This window comes from Schistocerca gregaria, chromosome 9 (assembly GCF_023897955.1).
Source record: "Schistocerca gregaria isolate iqSchGreg1 chromosome 9, iqSchGreg1.2, whole genome shotgun sequence".
NCBI lineage: Eukaryota > Metazoa > Arthropoda > Insecta > Orthoptera > Acrididae > Schistocerca > Schistocerca gregaria.
In genome coordinates, this window is record NC_064928.1 from 118,252,923 (window position 1) to 118,272,873 (window position 19,951).

Genomic DNA, 19,951 nt, shown 5'->3' on the forward strand with positions numbered 1-19,951 from the left:
TTAATAGTTGGTGATAATTGTCAATGAACTAATGAGTTACTAAATCCTTAAACTAGAAAAAGACAGCTGTGGATGCCATGAATTAAAAATTGGATTTTTTTGATTTATCATGTTATGTGGACATTTTACGTAATGATATTACAATAATAATTCAAATAAAATAAAATCATATATGGGCTATAAATACAAATACTTTATTAAGGAAACCATTGATGTTCATTTTTTTAAATAAATTACAACCTGTTGTAAATCTGCATGAGGTTTAGATGAAATAATTGCCTAAGATTATATTAAAAATTTACAGAAACACCAATCTGACATATCTGGATGAATGATGTTCATTAATTAATCAATATTTTACCAACAATTCATGGAGAAATAAATCTTTATCCTGCATTTGTTTTGGCTGTCATCATTTACCATGAATAATTTCAACAGTTGCTGTTTCAGCCATGTTTAAAATCTTGAAATCATGGAGAAGACTTAGGTGGAAAAAATTATTATATTGGTACAGCTGGAATGACAAAAATGTAACAAACAAATTTAATGGTTCTATTATTAATAATACAAATGATAATCCTTATTTAATTAGTTTTTGAGCAATTTACTTCACACACTTTGTAAATCAGGAAAATATGTAAAAGTATTAAATTAATATAAAGTATAAAATTAATAAATTACCTTTCGAAATGGAACTTCCTTTTTATAATTATTGTGGTCCAGGAAATGGTAAAGAAACAAATCCAACAGATGAAGCTTGTAAAAAACATGAAATTTCATACAGTAATAATAAAGATTTAGATAAAGGTTATGAACCAGGCAAAGAACTTCAGTTAACTGCAAAAGAAAGAATGGATGTGGAAGATGCTTAATTTTGCGAAAAATTAGCAGTAACAGTAGAAGAGGAATAGTGTATGGGAAACAAAAGTTAAAAATGGTCCTCAGTGATAATGGTTGGGAGTCAATGAATTCTTTAATTATATTCTATTCAATGCTTTTAATAATTTTTAAGCGAAATTGAAATATTTAAATTAGATTAAATAAAACTTTTTGATAAGATTTTAATCAAAATTTCGTAATGTTATTTATATTCAGTAATATGTTTATCTCATTCTTCATCATAGTAATGATAATTTTTCAACTGCTGCGAAAGAGAAAAACTGAGATGAAAACTGTTGGACATTTACTTATAACATTAGGTATTCCAATTCTGAAAAAATGTTGAACATCATAAAAAAATTAAAATAGACTCTGGAATTAAAACATGTGGGGGTGGATATTTAGCATTATTTAGCTGCTGCTAGTACACTAGCTGGTACAGTATCAGACACAATATTAAATAAAGAAAAGCAAAATGGTAGTGAATTTGAAGAAAAAAGACATAATTTAGCAATGGAAAACAAACGAACTGGAGCTGAAGTAACTAAAACAAATAAAAAATAAATAATAAATGTTTCATCAAATTTTGTTACAGGAAATTTTGCTATAGAACTAAAATTTAAACATTTTATTAGCATTTTATGACTGATTAGTTAACAAATGTATCAAAAAAATTGTGTATGGTATATTTAATGCAGATATTTCTGATAATATATTTTTTATTATAAAAGAAATAATAAAAAAATATTTTTTGATTTGTTTGTTGGAAATACACCAAATAATTGAGAACTAAAAGGGAAAAATTATTAATATTGTTATGTTGTAAGGGAACAAAATTCTGTTGAATTCATTTTGGTCTTTATATGGACTTGTTACAACTAATAATAGATAATTATAAATATCGATATATTTTCAATTTCATAAATGGACGTTTATGAACGTGAAAAAATAATAAATGCAGAATTAAAGTAATCAAATTTTGATTTGTTTGTTGGAAATACACCAAATAATTGAGAACTAAAAGGGAAAAATTATTAATATTGTTATGTTGTAAGGGAACAAAATTCTGTTGAATTCATTTTGGTCTTTATATGGACTTGTTACAACTAATAATAGATAATTATAAATATCGATATATTTTCAATTTCATAAATGGACGTTTATGAACGTGAAAAAATAATAAATGCAGAATTAAAGTAAATCATAAATCATAAATTTATGAGAAGTAGTATTCAGGGAATTAGAATAGAAATTTATTACATATATGATTTGGCGGTTAGGGAGAGAGATAATGTGAATTGTTCAGAGCTAATGTATCAATGCTAATGAACGTTTAGCCACACCAGAAATTAGTAGTAAGTTTAAGTTACCCATTTTGACACACTTCTGTTACTGAGTTGTTAACCATAAGGGATCCATAATTTCACAACTTGATTCAACTGGCAAGGCTGTTGATGTTTTGAGATATTGACAAAAATGGATTAGGTGATTTCTTGAACTGTTTCCACCTGAGCAGCTTGGTCAGGAAGAAAACAGTCCACTCTATCTTGAATAGTCTTATCTGGCCAATTTAGTAAACTATACTAAGTTTCAGCTTTATGAATTTATTGTGGATCTGTTCAATAACACAGGTTTAAATGGAGTCTGTATTCAAAACCTGTAAGCCCTGAATATGGTTACAGAAATGATTTAAATGTGACTGAACTTCTAATATCTGCAAACACAAAGGGGGATTACAGTCTGCATTTGTATGCAGCTCAGCACTGCTAGTTTCAGTTTTTTATTTGGAGGAAGAGGGGCAGTTGTGAAAAATTATGACCAGTATGATGTGACCCACTGTGATTTCCTTTTCTGTGTCAAGATCTTCATCTCAGAAATGCATCTAATTCAGTATTGTAGTCTTTTTGTTCAGCTACAGTTTCAACGTTTTACATTCTCTTATGTCTGATTACATTTTCTATCACCTGTCCCATTTGAAATGTAATGTTTTCATCATACTCCTGGCCTCATCAGTATTGCACAGAATCTCTTCATTTCTCGTCTTATAAGAACAGATGTTTGTTTACATGAGAACGCTGAAAATTGTTCCAGCATCTTCCCGTTACATATCTGTTTCTTTGATCCTCTTGTTTCCCAGTTTCATACAAATGTAACTAAATGTCTCTCACTGGAGGAGCAGAACCAACTGTGATTTAGGTATTAGTTGTCATTTTTTCAAACGTTATCGTTTGCAGAGGCATTCAGTGCAATCTTCCTCCAAATCCACTCTCTCATCTGCATTTAACGGTGGAATTCCCATTGCACTCTTAATATTACCATCCTTCCTTTAAATTTTAGAGAAGGTTGTTTTGACTTTTCTATATGCTGAGACAGTCCTTCTTACAATAATTTCTTTTTCAATTTATTAACATTTCTCATGCAGCCATTTCGCCTTAGTTTCCCAGCAGTTCATTTCATTCCTAAGTGACTTGTATTTCAGTATACCTGAATTTCTGTGAACATTTTTCTGTTTTTTCATCTAACAACTGAGTTATTTCTGCTGTTACCCATGATTTCTTCACAGTTATCTTCTTTGTCCAAGTGATTTTCTTTCCTACTTCTCTGATCAAACTTTTCAGAGATGCCAATTCCTCTTCAACTAATTTGCCTACTGATCTATTCAGTATTGCAGTGTCTAGATCGACAGTGCACTCTAAGCATATTTTTTCATTCCTTAGTACGTCCATACCCCATTTCTTTGTTCACTGATTCTTTCTCTCATAATCTTTCGTTCTTCTCCCTCCCCAATTGCATTCCAATCCTCCATGACTATTGGCTTTTCATTTCCCTTCACGTACTGAATTACCCGTTCAGTATCCTCATACACTTTCGCTTTATCGTCATTCTGTGCTTACGACGTCAGCATCTATTGTTGTCGATGTTGGTCAACTTTTGATTCTCTTGATAACAGCTATAAACGCCGACACAAATAGTTCAGATATATATGCCAACGTCGCAGGCAGAAGATCGAAAGATACAGAAAGCATATGATGATAGTAAATGGGTAATCCACTGCAAGCAATTCGTAGTACGGGTATCAAATAATGAAACAGCGTCGGATTTTTTTTCTGCGACCTATCTACGGAATTTGACAGTGTGACTCACAGCATTCTCCTAAAGAGATTTAAGGTTTATAGGACTATTGTACAGTCAACCAATTGATAATATCATATTTAGTCAAATTAAAGCAAAGACTCATGCTTAGTAAGTCAGTCAATGTCTTCTAGGGAAATTAATCTGACTAGATACTAAGTTTGAGGTGTACTATTGCTCCTCCCATATGTAAAGAATCTCCCATCTATTACACAAAATGCAGAGTTAGTTGTTTTTGTGGATAACATTGGAATCAACCAGAGCATACATACAGAAACCAAATAAATGGTAAAAAATTGTTACTAAAAGTACCATTGACTGGTTTCACCTTCAGTTTTAAAAAGTCAGAACATATTCATTTCTGCACATCTGTGGGTGCTACACAAATAATAAGAGTAACTTATGGTAAGGAAATAATTAATTGGATGGATACAAATTCATAAGTGATATCGTTGATGAGAATTTTAACTTCAAAAAGCACATATGGGAATGGCTAAAACAAGTTAGTTGAGCCACAATTGCTGCAAATGTTCGAGAGAGACAAATCAGTAAGCTGACATATGTTTTATATGGTCATGTGAAAGCATGTCCTGGAGTACCTAATCTTTAAGAAAGAAAGTGTTCATTACTAAAAAACGTGCTGTAAGAGTGACATGCGGTGATCACCCATCACAATTTTGTTGACATCTTTGTAAGGAGTTGTGCAGTCTGACTACTGCGTTGCACTATATATATTTCCTTATGGAGTTTCTTGTAAACCATAAACGGCACTTCAAAAGGCACAAACATGTACGGAATTACAATGCGCCAAGGAAAAATAACATTCATCACTCTACATTAACATCGGCTTTAGCACAATAAGCGTAATACAGTGATTGGCTACTTGTATTCGCTGTACCCTATAGTGTAAGATGTGCGAGACAACTCCATAGAACATTGTCTGGCTACAAGTCATTAACTTTGATCCATGCCAAAAACTGAACAGCAAATTGAAAACATTGCTACAGATCATGAGGTTTCAGTGGCTGCACCATCTGTATCTTGCACAGGTACCAATGTGAAAAAGATCGCAAAAGCTTCCATATTGTTGACCATGGGGTAGATAATTCTCGTGACACTACGCGAACACTAGCACTTCCCACAGCGCTTGTTGCATGCTCAATTACAGTAACAGCAACCTCATCAATGTCCTCCACCTGGATAGGGAGCCTTTCTCTTCCAAGTGCCACACAAAACACACCCATGTTTTCGAATTTCAGTATTATCATCTTTAACTTTTTAATGACATCGGACCTTTCCTCAGTCCTTTCATTCGGCAATACTCTCTCAATGCAGTATTGTAATTACTGCCATTCACATAACACACTTTCACTTACAGTACACAGTCTCTCTTTTCTATATCTGTACTGTTCGCTCACGTTATGGCACGTCAAATGACACGCCCTGACGCTATACAAACAGTGTACTTCGCCATATTTGCATCTGGTACCCATAATCGGAAATAATTTGTTATCCAGCGTAAATTGGTTCTGTATTAACGCGTTAGTATATCTACCACGTTTCGCTGCCATAAGATAACCGTAGCCCACACTGGACCCTCCATGAGTAGCTGTACGTTTATTATAAACACCTGCTATGTAGAACGAAGTGAGGAAACGTCAGGATATTAGACCTACTGGCTCCAAAAGCGTGGAGGAAGATCCCATGTGCTGGGATATAGTGCAACCACAAAGAAACACTGATCAGCTGGGTGGTGTGTTGGTCGTGGGGAGCTTGTTCTCCAGGTCCTCTCAGCAGCTGTGTGGGAGAAAGTGGGGAAAATGTGGGATATAAAACAGGAGGACTTGGTCTTGTCCCTCAATGTCATTCAGCATCTCTACTGTGCAGAAACACCCTCGCGATGTTCACGTAGAGCACCTTCAGTTTCAGCAGTCTGGAGGGTGGTCCTATGTGCTGAGGTCATGAACAGGCAGAAAAAAAAAATGCATTTTCAACTTGATTATATGTAGTATGGTGGGCAGTGTACTTCCCTCCAGGTACTCCCTATGACCTAAGGATGTTGGCCAGGCAGACGTTACTGGTCAGCAGTGCTGTGGCCCAGCAGGGGCATGCAGGAGACCGATCATCTAGGTGGTATACAGGCTGGTGGTAAGGTCATTGTCCTCAAGGTCCTCCCAGGAGCTGTGCAGCAGTAAGCAAAAACAACTCAGTATATTGGCTAGAAAATCTTTCAACTTCAGCAATGTGAAGGGTAGTTCTTACGTGATGGAGCTGAGCACAGGGGCACAGGAGACATCAGAACCACTTTGGAATATTTGTCAGAAAGTCCTTCAGTTCTACAGAGAGTGATTCTATATGCTGGCATCCTGCGCAGAGGCACGTAGAAGACCTAAAAATCTGGATGGTGTGTAGCTGATAGACATTCCACTGCTTTCCAGGTTCTCACAGTAGCAATCTGGGGAAAAAGCGAAAGCACGACAGAACAATTTTGTGAAGTCCTATAGATCCAGGAGTGTGGTGTATGATCGTATTTCCTAGCATCCAGCAGAGGTCTTTGGCTTTTGTTGAGATCAGTGCAATCCTTTTAATTAAATATCTTTATTTATATAAGACAATATTACATCTCCAAAAAAGAATTTACAGGCTGCCAGCAACTACCTCTACAACCTCCAAAATTTTTTACTTACAGAAACAGAAGAATCAAAATTTTCGCTAGTTAGCAGACCTTTGCAAAGCCAACAGACATGTCGTCGACCATACTTCACTGTATACACGATCTTGCAAGCAGTTACGACTAAAATTACTGGAACACACAAACAACAAATAAGTTATTAGAGGTCCCAATTTATTTAATGTGTCATTTTGATTTTAATGTTAGTATGTGTTCAGTCTTTCGAGGTGAATGACTATGGTGATAGTTGTAGGTAACCATTCAGATTTAGGAGTTTCAGAAGCATTTGTAGACGTAGTATACCATGGAAAATATCAATGAAGCGACAGACCATTAAGCTATCTAGACTTAATGGTCTGTAGCCTGATGGAGAACTTAAAAAGTTTTATGCTTCGACCATGGCCTATCAGCCCGGAAGTTTTAAGTGAAGACAATACCGGCCATGGAAGCTTACATTGTAGGAGAGCACATTGTCCTCTGAGTCATGCCAGCGGCTGTGCAGCAGGAAGGTGAAGTGTATCAGGATAACAGTCTGGTTGAACTTAATTTTCAGCAATGAGGAGAGTGGACAAATATGCTGGAACTATAGAGAAACTTGAAAGTGACTACGCTAGACTTACTTGATAGCATCTTCACTGACAGAGTGATTGTTGTCATTCTCAGGAGCTCAGTGCCAGGAATGAAAACCGTCTCAGCTCAGACTTTGGCCAATACGGTGATCAGCAATGCTGAGAGTGGTCCTGTGTGCTAGAGCCACCCAGAGGTATGCACGACACTCTGATTGGCTTGATGGGGCTCAGGCTCAAGGAGAGCGCACTGTTCTCCAGGTCTTCCCGTCGGCTACATGGCAGGAAGCGGAAGCGCCTCAGTATGTCTGCCAGGTAGACTTTGAGCTGCAGCCGGCCGTACTGGGAGCCCACACAGTTGCGCGCGCCCAATCCAAATGGCAGGTAGCTGCATGTATGTTGTTCGCCAACACGGTGCTCCAAGAAGCGCGATGGGTCGAACAGATGTGGCTCCGGGAAGAACTGCGGCAGGCGGTGTGTGAGGAAGGGCATCACGAAAAGCAGTGCACCTTTAGGAACCAACACACTCCCTGGAGACCCTCCAGACAGCCAGAGGTCCTCTGTGGCCACTCGAGGGAGTATTGGGACCGTTGGAAACAACCGCAGTGTCTCCTGTAGGTCATACCAAAGAAGAGTGAAGATACACTGATCGAAAAAAAGTCACAATGCAGAAAAAAGTATTAATGTAGAGTAATGAAATTTAGGGAATATATTTGTCTAGGTAATACATTTAAGTGACTAACATTGCTTGATCAGAGATTAATCTAAGCACGAGATGAGACACAGCAAATGTGAAATGCTGATATATTAATAATAGACTTGATGGTCTGTAGTGTGATGATGAACGCATTCTCTCCTGAGACAGCCAGAATGTTGAATGCAACAATGCAAACGTGCACGCTTTGGATTACAGATGCCAAGTTTTAATTTTTTGGATGGAGTTTCATGCATGATGCACTTCGTCAGTCAATACACATATGATTAATGCTGGTTGTGGATAACGTTGAATACCTTGTCCGATGATGTCACATATGTGATCGATTGCAGACACATCTCGTGAATGATCAGGCCAAGACAACATGTAGACATTCCGTGGAGCATACTGGGTTACAACAGCTGTATGAGGGCGAGTATTATCCTGTTGGAAAATATCTCTGGGAATGCTGTTCAAAAAATGGCAGCACAACAGGTCGAATCATCAGACTGACGGACATATTTGGAGTCAGGTTGAGTGCGATAATCTTGTGAGTGCTCATGGAGTCACATGAACACACACTGAAAGACCGTAACTCCAAGTATAGGTCAGTGCGTCTATCACTCTAATAGGTTTGTTGCAGGCCCTCAACTGGCATCCTTCTATCCAATACACGGCCATCAGTGGCTTCGAGGCAGAAACAGATTTCATTAGAAAATACAACAGACATCTAGCATGATGTTCAACGAACTCTCGCTTGACACCATACAAGTCGAATAATGACGGTGGTTTGTTGCAAGGGGAAGACACACTGCAAGTAGTCTGGGTCGAAGTTATCCTGGAAGTAGGACATTCATAACAGTTGTTCTTGTTGTGGTCTTCAGTCCTCAGACTGGTTTGACGCAGCTCTCCATGCTAATCTATCCAGTGCAAGCTCCTTCATCTCCCAGTACCTACTGCAACCTACATCCTTCTGAATCTGCTTAGTGTATTCATCCCTTGGTCTCCCTCTACGATTTTTACCCTCCACGCTGCCCTCCAATGCTAAATTTGTGATCCTTGATGCCTCACGACATGTCCTACCAACCAATTCCTTCTTCTAGTCAAGTTGTGCCACAAACTTCTCTTCTCTCCAATCCTGTTCAAAACCTCCTCATTAGTTAAGTGATCTGCCAACCTAATCTTCAACATTCTTCTGTAGCACCACATTTTGAAAGCTTCTATTCTCTTCTTGTTCGAACTATTTATCGTCCATGTTTCACTTCCATACATGGCTACACTCCATACAAATACTTTCAGAAATGACTTCCTAACACTTAAATCTATACTCGATGTTAACAAATTTCTCTTCTTCAGAAACGCTTTCCTTGCCATTGCCAGTCTACATTTTATATCCTCCCTACTTCGACCATCATCAGTTATTTTGCTTCCCAAATAGCAAAACTTCTTTCCTACTTTTAGTGTCTCATTTCCTAATCTAATTCCCTCAGCATCACCCAACTTAATTCGACTACATTCCATTATACTTGTTTTGCTTTTGTTGATGTTCATCTTATATCCTCCTTTCAAGACACTGACCATTCCATTCAACTGCTCTTCCAAGTCCTTTGCTGTGTCTGACAGAATTACAATGTAATCGGTGAACCTCGAAGTTTTTATTTCTTCTAACTAGATTTTAATACCTGCTCCAAATTTTTCTTATGTTTCCTTTACTGCTTGCTCACTATACATATTGAATAACATCAGGGAGAGGCTGCAACCCTGTCTCACTCCCTTCCCAACCACTGCTTCCCTTTCATGCCCCTCGACTCTTATAACTGCCATCTGGTTTCTGTACAAATTGTAAATAGCCTTTCGCTCCCTGTATTTTACGTCAGCCACCTTTAGAATTCCAAAAAGAGTATTCCAGTCAACATTGTCAAAAGCTTTCTCTAAGTCTACAAATGCTAGAAACGTAGGTTTGCCTTTCCTTAACCTTTCTTCTAAGATAAGTCGTAGGGTAAGTATTGCCTCACGTGTTTCAACATTTCTACGGGATCCAAACTGATCTTCCCCGAGGTCGGCTTCTACCAGCTTTTCCATTTGTATGTAAATAATTCGTGTTAGTATTTTGCAGCTGTGACTTGTTAGTTGGGTAATTTTCACATCTGTCAACAGTTAGTTGTGACAAAATGCTGAGCACGGTGGTATTTCCTCTCAGTAGTACCACGGGGCTGTCCATAGGGCGGTCTTCTTGCGACTGTACGTTCTCGCGACCACCGCTGCTAATAATCGGGTACCGTGGCTATATCCCTGTTCAGTCTTCAAGCAATATCGCAGAAGAAACACCGACCTTGTCATAGCTCTGTTACTCGACGTCGCTCACAGTCTGTTTACAATGCTATTTTATTCGCCTGTAAGGCGTTCTTGACTGGCATCACCTCACTACATCTAATCTTAATGACAACTAGTTCTCACGACCCTTCCAGCGTTTATTTAAAGTGAACCTGAGTTATAGCCTCATAGTGGCGGTACTGGGTGCCACACTGATGCAACTGGAACAAAATTTTAATACAGATCGTATTGACATGTGGAAACAACCTACCAACTTTCGTTTATGTCGCATAACTCCTTCGAGCTGCAGTTTTCCTTCGGTCATTGCAGGGTATCACGTCTTCCACCGTGTTTCCACCATCAGATCGACAGGTAAAGAAATTCCTTATTTTTGGATTCAGTACAAGTCTTTAGCTGCAGTTGCGGTAAGTCGAGTATATAGTTAGTCGCTGAATTATGTCGTGCAGTTACGACGATGTTCTGTGGGCACAAACGCCCAATACCGCTGCCGACTGCTGGGCAAAAGCTTTCTGTAGCAGCAGCTGAAACGATTGCCTGTGAGCAATGCGATACGACGGGAGGAGGGGTGGGGATGGACCGTCCTCTCTCCCTGCTCCTTTCTGCTGCAGAGCTGCGCGTGGTGTGTTGTTGGCTATCCGAATCAGTTGCCTTCCTAGTACAGTGCCACGCTTTATGTGTTTCGTTGTCTCCCTGTCGGTGTGTTTGCCACTGTCCATTTGTCTTTTATTTACAACTTCAGGGCCAAAGGGGGAAATTCTTGTGAAACACGTATTCAGGCATAATGTCCCGGCGGGGTCAGGGATTTTCTCTGCCTCGTGATGACTGGGTGTTGTGTGCTGTCCTTAGGTTAGTTAGACTTAAGTAGTTCTAAGTTCTAGGGGAGCGGTGATCATAAATGTTGAGTCCCATAGTGCTCAGAGCCATTTGAACCATAATGTCCTGTTAATAAACATGAAGAAATCTGGGAACCCCTGCCACTGACCATGTTTTAAAGCAAAAAATAATAAACACATTTTAGATATTTCACACATGGTATCAATAGTAATAGCCCACACGTGTGGCAGAACCTGAAACCATAGTCACACAAATGATGAATGTAGTAACCAAAACCAACTGTGGGAACGCCTTATGCTGCGGATCGGAGCCTCCAGGCGGGGAAGCTCCCAGTGGTGGAGCACGCACCACCGGGTAAACACAGACGAGTCGGAACACAGACCAACGACAACTGACAACAACCGATGACGACAGACTATGAGCGACACAACAAGGAAGAGATAAACAACGGAGGCTTGTGGAAACCACAACACCAAACACCAACAGTGAATCTACTCAGAACCAGAGTCAGGCAAATGTCAACAACGAGCAAGGACCAGAACGCAGTACCGCCGAGATAGAAACGAAATCCAGAAAGAGTACCAGACTCACTGGACTAGGTTTTTTTTTCTTTATTGTAATTTTAAAACCTGTACAACAGGCAGGCTGTCAGCAGCGTTCTATGCTGCTCTTCAGCCAGAGGATACACAACGAGGAAATACAGAAAGATTAGACATAGGTTACAGAACGGTGGGCAAGAAAACAATTGACACAGAAAGACAAAACGGAGCCTTTCACACTCGACGAGAATCCACACTTGAAACTGTTGATACGACGCACAAACACTGAAGACGACGACGGCTCAGGTGAACGACAGAGTGCGACGGTGAACACTGAACACTAAACACGACGGCACACACGAGACACTGATGGCGATGATCTCCGGCGCGCGAAAGTCCACGTAGCGTGTGCGAGTCCGGGGACCTGCCAAGAGGGGAAGAAGGGCGGGAGGGGGGGGGGTGGAGAGGGGAGAACAAAGACGCCAATGGCTGAGGAGGTGGGAGGAGGAGTAGAGGGACAGGGGAGGGGAAGCCTGGGGGAGGAGTTGGGAGAAAGGGAGGAGGGAGGGAGGGTGCCCAAAGGAACAGAGACAGGAAGAGGGAAGGAGGATCAAAGTTTGGAGGAGGAGTGTATGGAGGGAAGGAGGGCATCATCAGGGAGGGGGAGCTGGCGGACACCACCTTAGGAGAGGGTAAGGAGGGTAGAGAGATGGAGACCGGGTGGGACGTGGGAATACACGCGCGGCAGCGGGCGGGGGCGGGAGAGGATGGGCGAGACAAGCGGGTGAGGAGGATCGAGTTTGCGGGAGGTGTACTGGATCCGTAGCCTCTCAAGGAAAAGGAGGAGGTGGGGGAATGGAATGAGATCATACAGGATCCGCGTGGGGGAGGGGAGGACTGGACTAGGGAAGAGCGGGTCCCTATATACGAAACCGGAAGTAGCGGCTATTGGCCCATGTCTGCACGTGGCGTAGCGGTGGCGCCCTCGCTGCGCAGAATAGCCGCCGTGGAGGCGGAGCCCTCTATGGGCCAACCACGTCCATTTGTTCTGTCACGTGTTCGACTAGAATGAACATCATCTATATTATTCGTGAAGAGTCAGTTCGCTGAAAGCTTGTGACAATTTAGTGTATTTATATCACTCGAATCTCATCAACAGATTTACAATGTTGACATAACTGGCTACATGAGAAACTTTCTGTAGTAATGTGTATTAATCTGCACTAGAGTGCATCAATATATACAACTAAGTCTCTGCTGCAATTCTGTTTCACGTATGCCTCTCGGCAGTGGGCACTAATCATCATGCAAAGAGAACAAATAGTGACAAAAACTTATCATACAGAAGAAACAATAATTTTTTGGAAAGACTGTTCGTAAGAAATTATCAGCATGGGTATAACAGGATGTCAGAAACCGGTTCTAGGCGCTTCAGTCTGGAACCGTGCGACCGCTCTTGTCGCAGGTTCGAATCCTGCTTCGGGTATGGATGTATGTGATGTCCTTAGGTTAGTTAGGTTTAAGTAGTTCTAAGTTCTAGGGGACTGACGACCTAAGATGTAAGTCCCATAGTGCTCAGAGCCATTTCAACCATTTTTTATGTCAGAAATAACGAGGTTCAAATGACATTTCCCATAAAAATGAGATAAGTGCATTTACAGCATGGTAAGGCATCTAAAATTGTTGTGGAAAAGGGATACAAGTGAAATACCACTCTTTGATGCTCACTGGTGATCAAAAAGGAAACTAGTTACAAGATCTCACGAGACAGCTACGTTTATATAGGCCTATACTCATTTTTGATGTAGCATGTTATCCAAATAACCTGTCTATGATACATGAGAGACGGAAGTGACCCAGATGATGAGAAATATTTTCAGTAATGGGATAACGCAGTAAACAGTACTCTTTCTTATTTTGTTTCACTATAGTAAGCCACAAAACACATGGCATTCACATAGCATTACTAAAATGTTTTGTTATAACTGTAAATAGTAATTTTATGCTAATAGAATTGATAAAAGCCTATGATAAAGAATTATATCGAAAACGTAAATCACGTTCTTCTTAAATCACAATATTCTGGAAGCAATGGCATACAAGTGCATATAAACTTTTACAATTTATGATCCAAAACTGGTAGCCAACATGCTATAAAGTATTTTTGTGTCTAATATACACAAAAAACAGAATTTCCATTTTGAAATCTCATTAAAATTGCGAAACCTTGTGACCTTTAACTGAAGTCCTTTGAAAACTAGAAGAAGTGCAGTCATATTCCTTTGTTTCTGACCCACTCCTATAAATTAAAAGAGTAAATAAAAATCAGTGAGGGTTGGCTATGACACTTATTCAATTTCACAATGTTCTTACAGTTTCTAAAATATCTTCAAAAATTTGTCATCAACATACAAAACGCAATGTTAATGTCAAGAGTCACAATGTTATTTACCATCGCCTCGCTGCTAAGAAGTAGTCAGCTGAGGCAGAGCGAAACAACGCGACCGTGAGGTGGCTAGTTTGGCTTAAATGCATACCTGTGTGTGTGTGTGTGTGTGTGTGTGTGTGTGTGTGTGTGTGTGTGAGCGAGTGTTTCTGTGTACTGACCATTTAGGAAAAATCAAGGCACTAATGGATTGAACATGAAAGACACAAAGTCCGATTTCACTTAATCTTTTAGTGCAAATAGGAAAATAAAAAGCAATATCAGACTGCTAATAACACTGATCATATTTTCTAGTGTACAATATGATGCATCATTATCTCCTCGCCACCCCCTCCCCCAAAAATGGTACTTACTAAGGTGAAACATTACTTAAGAACTTATAAAAACACTGGATAGCGACTGTGTGTTACATGAACCACCATTTCTTCAGTTGGAAATGTCGACATGCTTAGTTCTTAGAGGTTGCATCTTACAGTAGATCAATAGCCACCTTCCACCTACTGTTACTGAGAAGAAATCTCCTGTCATAATCTGCCTGTTACTTCATGAGAGAGAATTCAAAGAAATGGAAGGGTCACAGAAGAGCGTGCATAGCATCTGGTACTATCATGCAGATGTACGATTCGAAATCTTTTGAATGAATGATATAGTTCATAGAATTTCGAAATTCACAAATCGAAGATGACAACACCCACATGACAAGCGAGGCTTCTTATCATGTGACGGCCATAGCCTTACATCCCCTTCCCACCACCCTCCAGTCATTATGAGCGTAGTTTCTAAACGACACAGTCAAGCAAAGCGTATTATTTTCGTGCAAATTAGAATAAAATCGAGGTGTAGTACCAGATCAGGCATATTGATCACGCACAACAGTATCTGAGCGAGCTAAATTTTTGCGTCATGTTCAAAAGCATTTATCCAAAAATTACGTAAATGCAGTATCTTGAAGTATTTCCACAGCTAAAATACGTCAGCACCACACACACAAACACACACACACACACACACACACACACACACACACACACACACACACACACAAACTCAAGCACACACACATACTCCCATAATGTGTGTATCATGAAATTGATGGTTAAGCAACACTAACTAATGAACGAAGTTCGATTTCTGTATAAGGCAAACGGAGCCACGTCTTAATTATTTTCCACCTTTAAATCAATCTATGATGCTTTTCAAGTTTCACGATGTTCATTCCGAATCTGAAATGTGTGAAAAAATCCGTGAGCATTACAAAATACGCAACGGTTGTGTCAAGTGTCACTATGTTATGTGTTTCAAACTAAATTTTTTGAACGTCTACTTTGTTCCATGATGCTTTTAAAATGTTACAGTGGTATCCACACGCTTAAAATAAATGAAGCATGCAGAAATTTAAACTGAAAAAATGTTATTGGTGGTTGATATAACAAACAATCGTTATACAGTGTTTTTACGAGTATTAAGTAATGTTTCACCTTAGTAAGTACCATTTGATTGGGGGGGGGGGGGGCGAAAGATATTAATGCATCATATTATACACTAGAAAATATAATCGGTGTTATTACCAGCCTGGTATTGCCTTTTATTTGCGTTTGCACTAAAAGATTAAGTGAAATCGAACTTTTGAGGAATATTGCAATGTTTACTATTTGGCGCTATGGTACCAAGGTCTTCTGAGACGTTTACAGACTGTATTTTCTACAATAAACTGCTAAAAATCATCGAAAATCAATCAATATGTGATGCAAAAAACACACAAGCAACACAACCAAGAGGGAAACGATTTTCTGTAAGCTATAACTTAAACTTTACATTTTTCTAATATACAAGTAAACTACATATTACAAATTGTTCACATTCATTACAACATGACACAAAGATGGTGGATGTTTGTTCCAAAGATTAAACTATTTATCATTTCACACACACACACACACACACACACACACACACACACACACACACACACATACACACACAGGTACACACATGCATGCAGGTCCCCTGTCCTAATACATAATTACACGAAATGGCACACAACAAAGAAATTTTCCGTATAGGACGGAAATCGGCAGGTGTGATATACATGGTTCAAATGGCTCTGAGCACTATGGGACTTAACATTTATGGTCATCAGTCCCCTAGAACTTAGAACTACTTAAACCTAACTAACCTAAGGACATGTGATGTTGATGTATGAACTAAAAAATGATTACAATTTCCGAAAAATTGGATGAGACCTCCACAACTGAACAAGTCAATAATGCGTTGGTCCAACTATAGCCCTTGTGCAAAATAGTTATTCGGATTGGCATAGGTTCACAAAGTTATTGGATGTCTTCCTTGCGATACCGCGCCAAATGCTGTCCAATTGGCTCTTTAGATCGTCAGAATCGTTAGATGATCTGAGGACCCTGTCCACAACACTCCAAAAGTTCTCAACTGGAGAGACATCTGGCGACCTTGCTGGTGGAGGTGGGGTTTGACAAGCAAGACCACGTGCACTATAAACTCTCGCTGTGAAAAATGGTTCAAATGGCTCTGAGCACTATGGGACTTAACTTTTGAAGTCATCAGTTCCCTAGAACTTAGAACTCCTTAAACCTAACTAAACTAACCTAAGAACATCACACACACCCCGGTAACTGAGTGGTCAGCGTGACAGAATGTCAATCTTAAGGGCCCAGGTTCGATTCGTGGTTGGGTCAGAGATTTTGTCTGCTCAGGGACTAGGTGTTGTGTTGTCCTAATCATCATCACCTCATCCTCAACACGCAAGTCGCCGAAGTGGCGTCAAATCGAAAGACTTGCATCCAGTGAACAGTCTACCCGACGGGAGGTCCTATCACACCACATTGGGCTGTATGGCAGGCAAACCGGCCGCTCTGGCTGAGCAGTTCTAGGTGCTTCAGTCCAGAACCGCGCTGCTGCTGCTGCGGTCGCAGGTTCGAATCCTGCCTCGGGAATGGATGCGTGTGATGTCCTTAGGTTAGTTAGGTTTAAGTAGCTCTAAGTTCTAGGAGCTGATGACCTCAGATGTTAAGATCAATAGTGCTCAGAGCCATTCGAAGCATTTTGTATGGCAGGCGACAGTCAGGTTGGTGTTCCTCAGCTGTCCAGGGCATCTACAGACTTAGCCCTGCAGTCTCATTGATTGGAGTATCATGGTTTTCTGTGGTGAGCTCCGCTTCAAACTGAGCCCTGTTTGCAAACAAAAGTTGGCAGCCAAATAAAATTGTATTATTTTTCAAAATATGGAAAGCTTTGAACACAAACAACTGAGACATTACTGTCTGAATTTATCATGCTATAAGATTTTAAAAAAATACATTCGACTTTCATTTTTGACACTACCCATAAAACTCACTTGCAAACAGCCAAAGTTCGATTGTTGTACCACACTGTCCAAGCACAGTGGATCTAAAAGTTAAATATTTACATATCTAGATTGTTTCTATTACTTACTGAATTACACACTGCTTGCTTGTTGGCACTACTGAAATAGATAACAGATTAGTAGACGAGCATAGTTCGATCTTTGTACTGTGCATTAGTACCAGACATGAAATTTATTAAAAATATAGGTTCCATAAGAGTAAAAAACGGACATGACTAGGACAGCTGATCTAAGTTACAGCTTCAAGTGCACTTGTTTATCAGAATTACCGAAATAAACAATATCATTCCCACATCTAAATTCGCAAAAAAAACCGTCTGGTCAATCAAACATTGTAGTGATCCACACATGGCGCATTCCGAACGGCGACTCTGTCTCTCATGCTATGAATGCTGCCTTCTGTTGCTGCCTTTGTATGGAGTATTCCGGTGTGGAACAAAGATGGCGTGCCCTTGCTGCTGGGTAAGTCGGTTCACATGTGTTAACGTCGCTGTTCGTGAAGACAGCGAGCAAAATTGACCAGTTTTCACCTATATGACATTGCACTGCAAAGAACACTCTCTATATTCTCCAAGTATAGGGTAATATCCGACGCAGCGCCTGTGTCACTGCCCAGTAACCTGCACTGGCTAAAAAAGTTGTGTACCAAGGCTGCGCTGCCCGTTTGGGACTGCCGCCTCGACCGCCAAGTGATCTCGACTCGTTCTGCCTGGTCAGCAGTCAGGTGGGTGAACCTCGACTAGCGCTGCCGTGTCAGAGGTCACCCGGCAGAGGACCACTGGGGCCTGCCGAGCCAGTTCGGTCGTAGCAGTGGCACTGCCAGAGCCAGAACCCCTGTTGCTCCACTGTTCGTCAAGTCGCGCGCCCGCCAGCTGTCGCACTGTTGTGAACATGAAATGAAACCTCCATTGCTCATTAGCAGGCAGTTTTTTACTTCGCATGTTATTTACTGACGCATTTCTTCATCTATGGTCTTATGTTAAGATAACTGAAGGCTGTAACACAAGCAACAATATGGTTATTCAAAACACTACTGTTTCTTGTAATTATTAGATGAACATATTGTTACATGTATATGAAAAATGCCTGTGAAAACATTTAATTGTATTAATGGTCATACTACTCATCAGCAAATTTTTGTAATGCTGAGCAGAGTATTTAAAAGTCTTTGTTGACTAACACGGATGCACCAAAGTATTTAATAGTTTTTATTGACAGACACATGTGGAAGATGGTTATATCACATCAAAACTGATCTCATATGGTGCGACAGTTATCTTTTTATGACCAGGTACACCCTTCCTTAGGTAATGTCTGGATTCCAACTGTTGTTCATTTGAAGAAATTTTGATAAAAAGACAGCAGTAGAAATTTATTACTTCACAGATCAAACACAAGCCTCTGTAATGTAGAAGACCATATGAATCGTTCGTCAAAAACCTTGCAGGTTGGGAAATCTAATCCCAATCAAATTAAGAACTTTGGTACCATTCGAGATTTCCTGGTAGGAACAAGTCTTACTTTGAACGAAAATGTCAGGAATAATACTAAGACAGATTTTAAGGGACTTCGCAAAATTTCAAACAATATTTCCCTGCTCTATCTAGGAAAAACAATAGCTTTGAAATCCACAAGAAGTGTAAACTGAAGTGAGCAGCTACTCGAAACTTACAGTGACTGAGTTGTAGAAAATAAATCTTCGTCGCTGGTAAGTTTGTGGTTAAGCTTAAAGACAGAAATTCCAATGCTATTGAATGAAGCGGTAATAAGTTTATTACCTGTCTCGTACACAAATCTGTGTGAACATTCTTTTCCTTCTTACATGCACAGAAAAAATAAATCCAGAAATAAACTTGACACTGAAAGTAATTTGATACTGTCTTTCCTTCCGTGGTTCCTGGTTTCAAAATTATGTCAACTACAAAGCAGGTGGATCCTTCTCATCGAATTCCAAGGATGGGCTGAGCCAGTCAGTTCCATAATGAAAACTTTATGATTAGCAGAACAGTGTAAGATACTTTCAAAAAATGACTCTGAGCACTATGGGACTTAACATCTTAGGTCATCAGTCCCCTAGAACTTAGTACTACTTAAACCTAACTAACCTAAGGACATCTCACACATCCGTGCCCCTAGTGTTCGAGTAAGATACTTTAATATTTCATACAAGAGCTAATCATTGAGCAAAACCTTCATCAGCTGGTCCAGCTGAGCTCAACTACCGGCGGTGCAGGCAACAGGAGCAGCCAGCTGCAGCCTGGCTCGGGCTTGTTAATGTGGTGCAGTGCATGGCTCTCCCAGCTACACTGCAGTCTTGACCAAGGTGTTGTATGACATTCCCAGCGTTGTGTCTGGTGGACTTCCCTCTTGACTGACGTCTAAGCAAACTCCACATCAGTAGTTTCCCACCCCACCCAGCTGTAGCAGCCTTCTGGGCTACACACAGTTATACAGTC

At 40.0% G+C, this 19,951-nt stretch overlaps 1 protein-coding gene across 1 annotated transcript in view; it reads right to left on the bottom strand.

Annotated features, from left to right (window-relative positions):
* Window positions 1-7,401: 7,401 nt before the first annotated feature.
* LOC126291457 (cytochrome P450 4C1-like) overlaps window positions 7,402-19,951 on the bottom strand; it is a 61,870-nt gene continuing 49,320 nt past the window's right edge. The window contains exon 3 of the mRNA XM_049984970.1: window positions 7,402-7,893. Within this exon, the coding sequence (XP_049840927.1) occupies window positions 7,402-7,893 (492 nt within the window). The remainder of the gene's footprint in view (window positions 7,894-19,951) is intronic.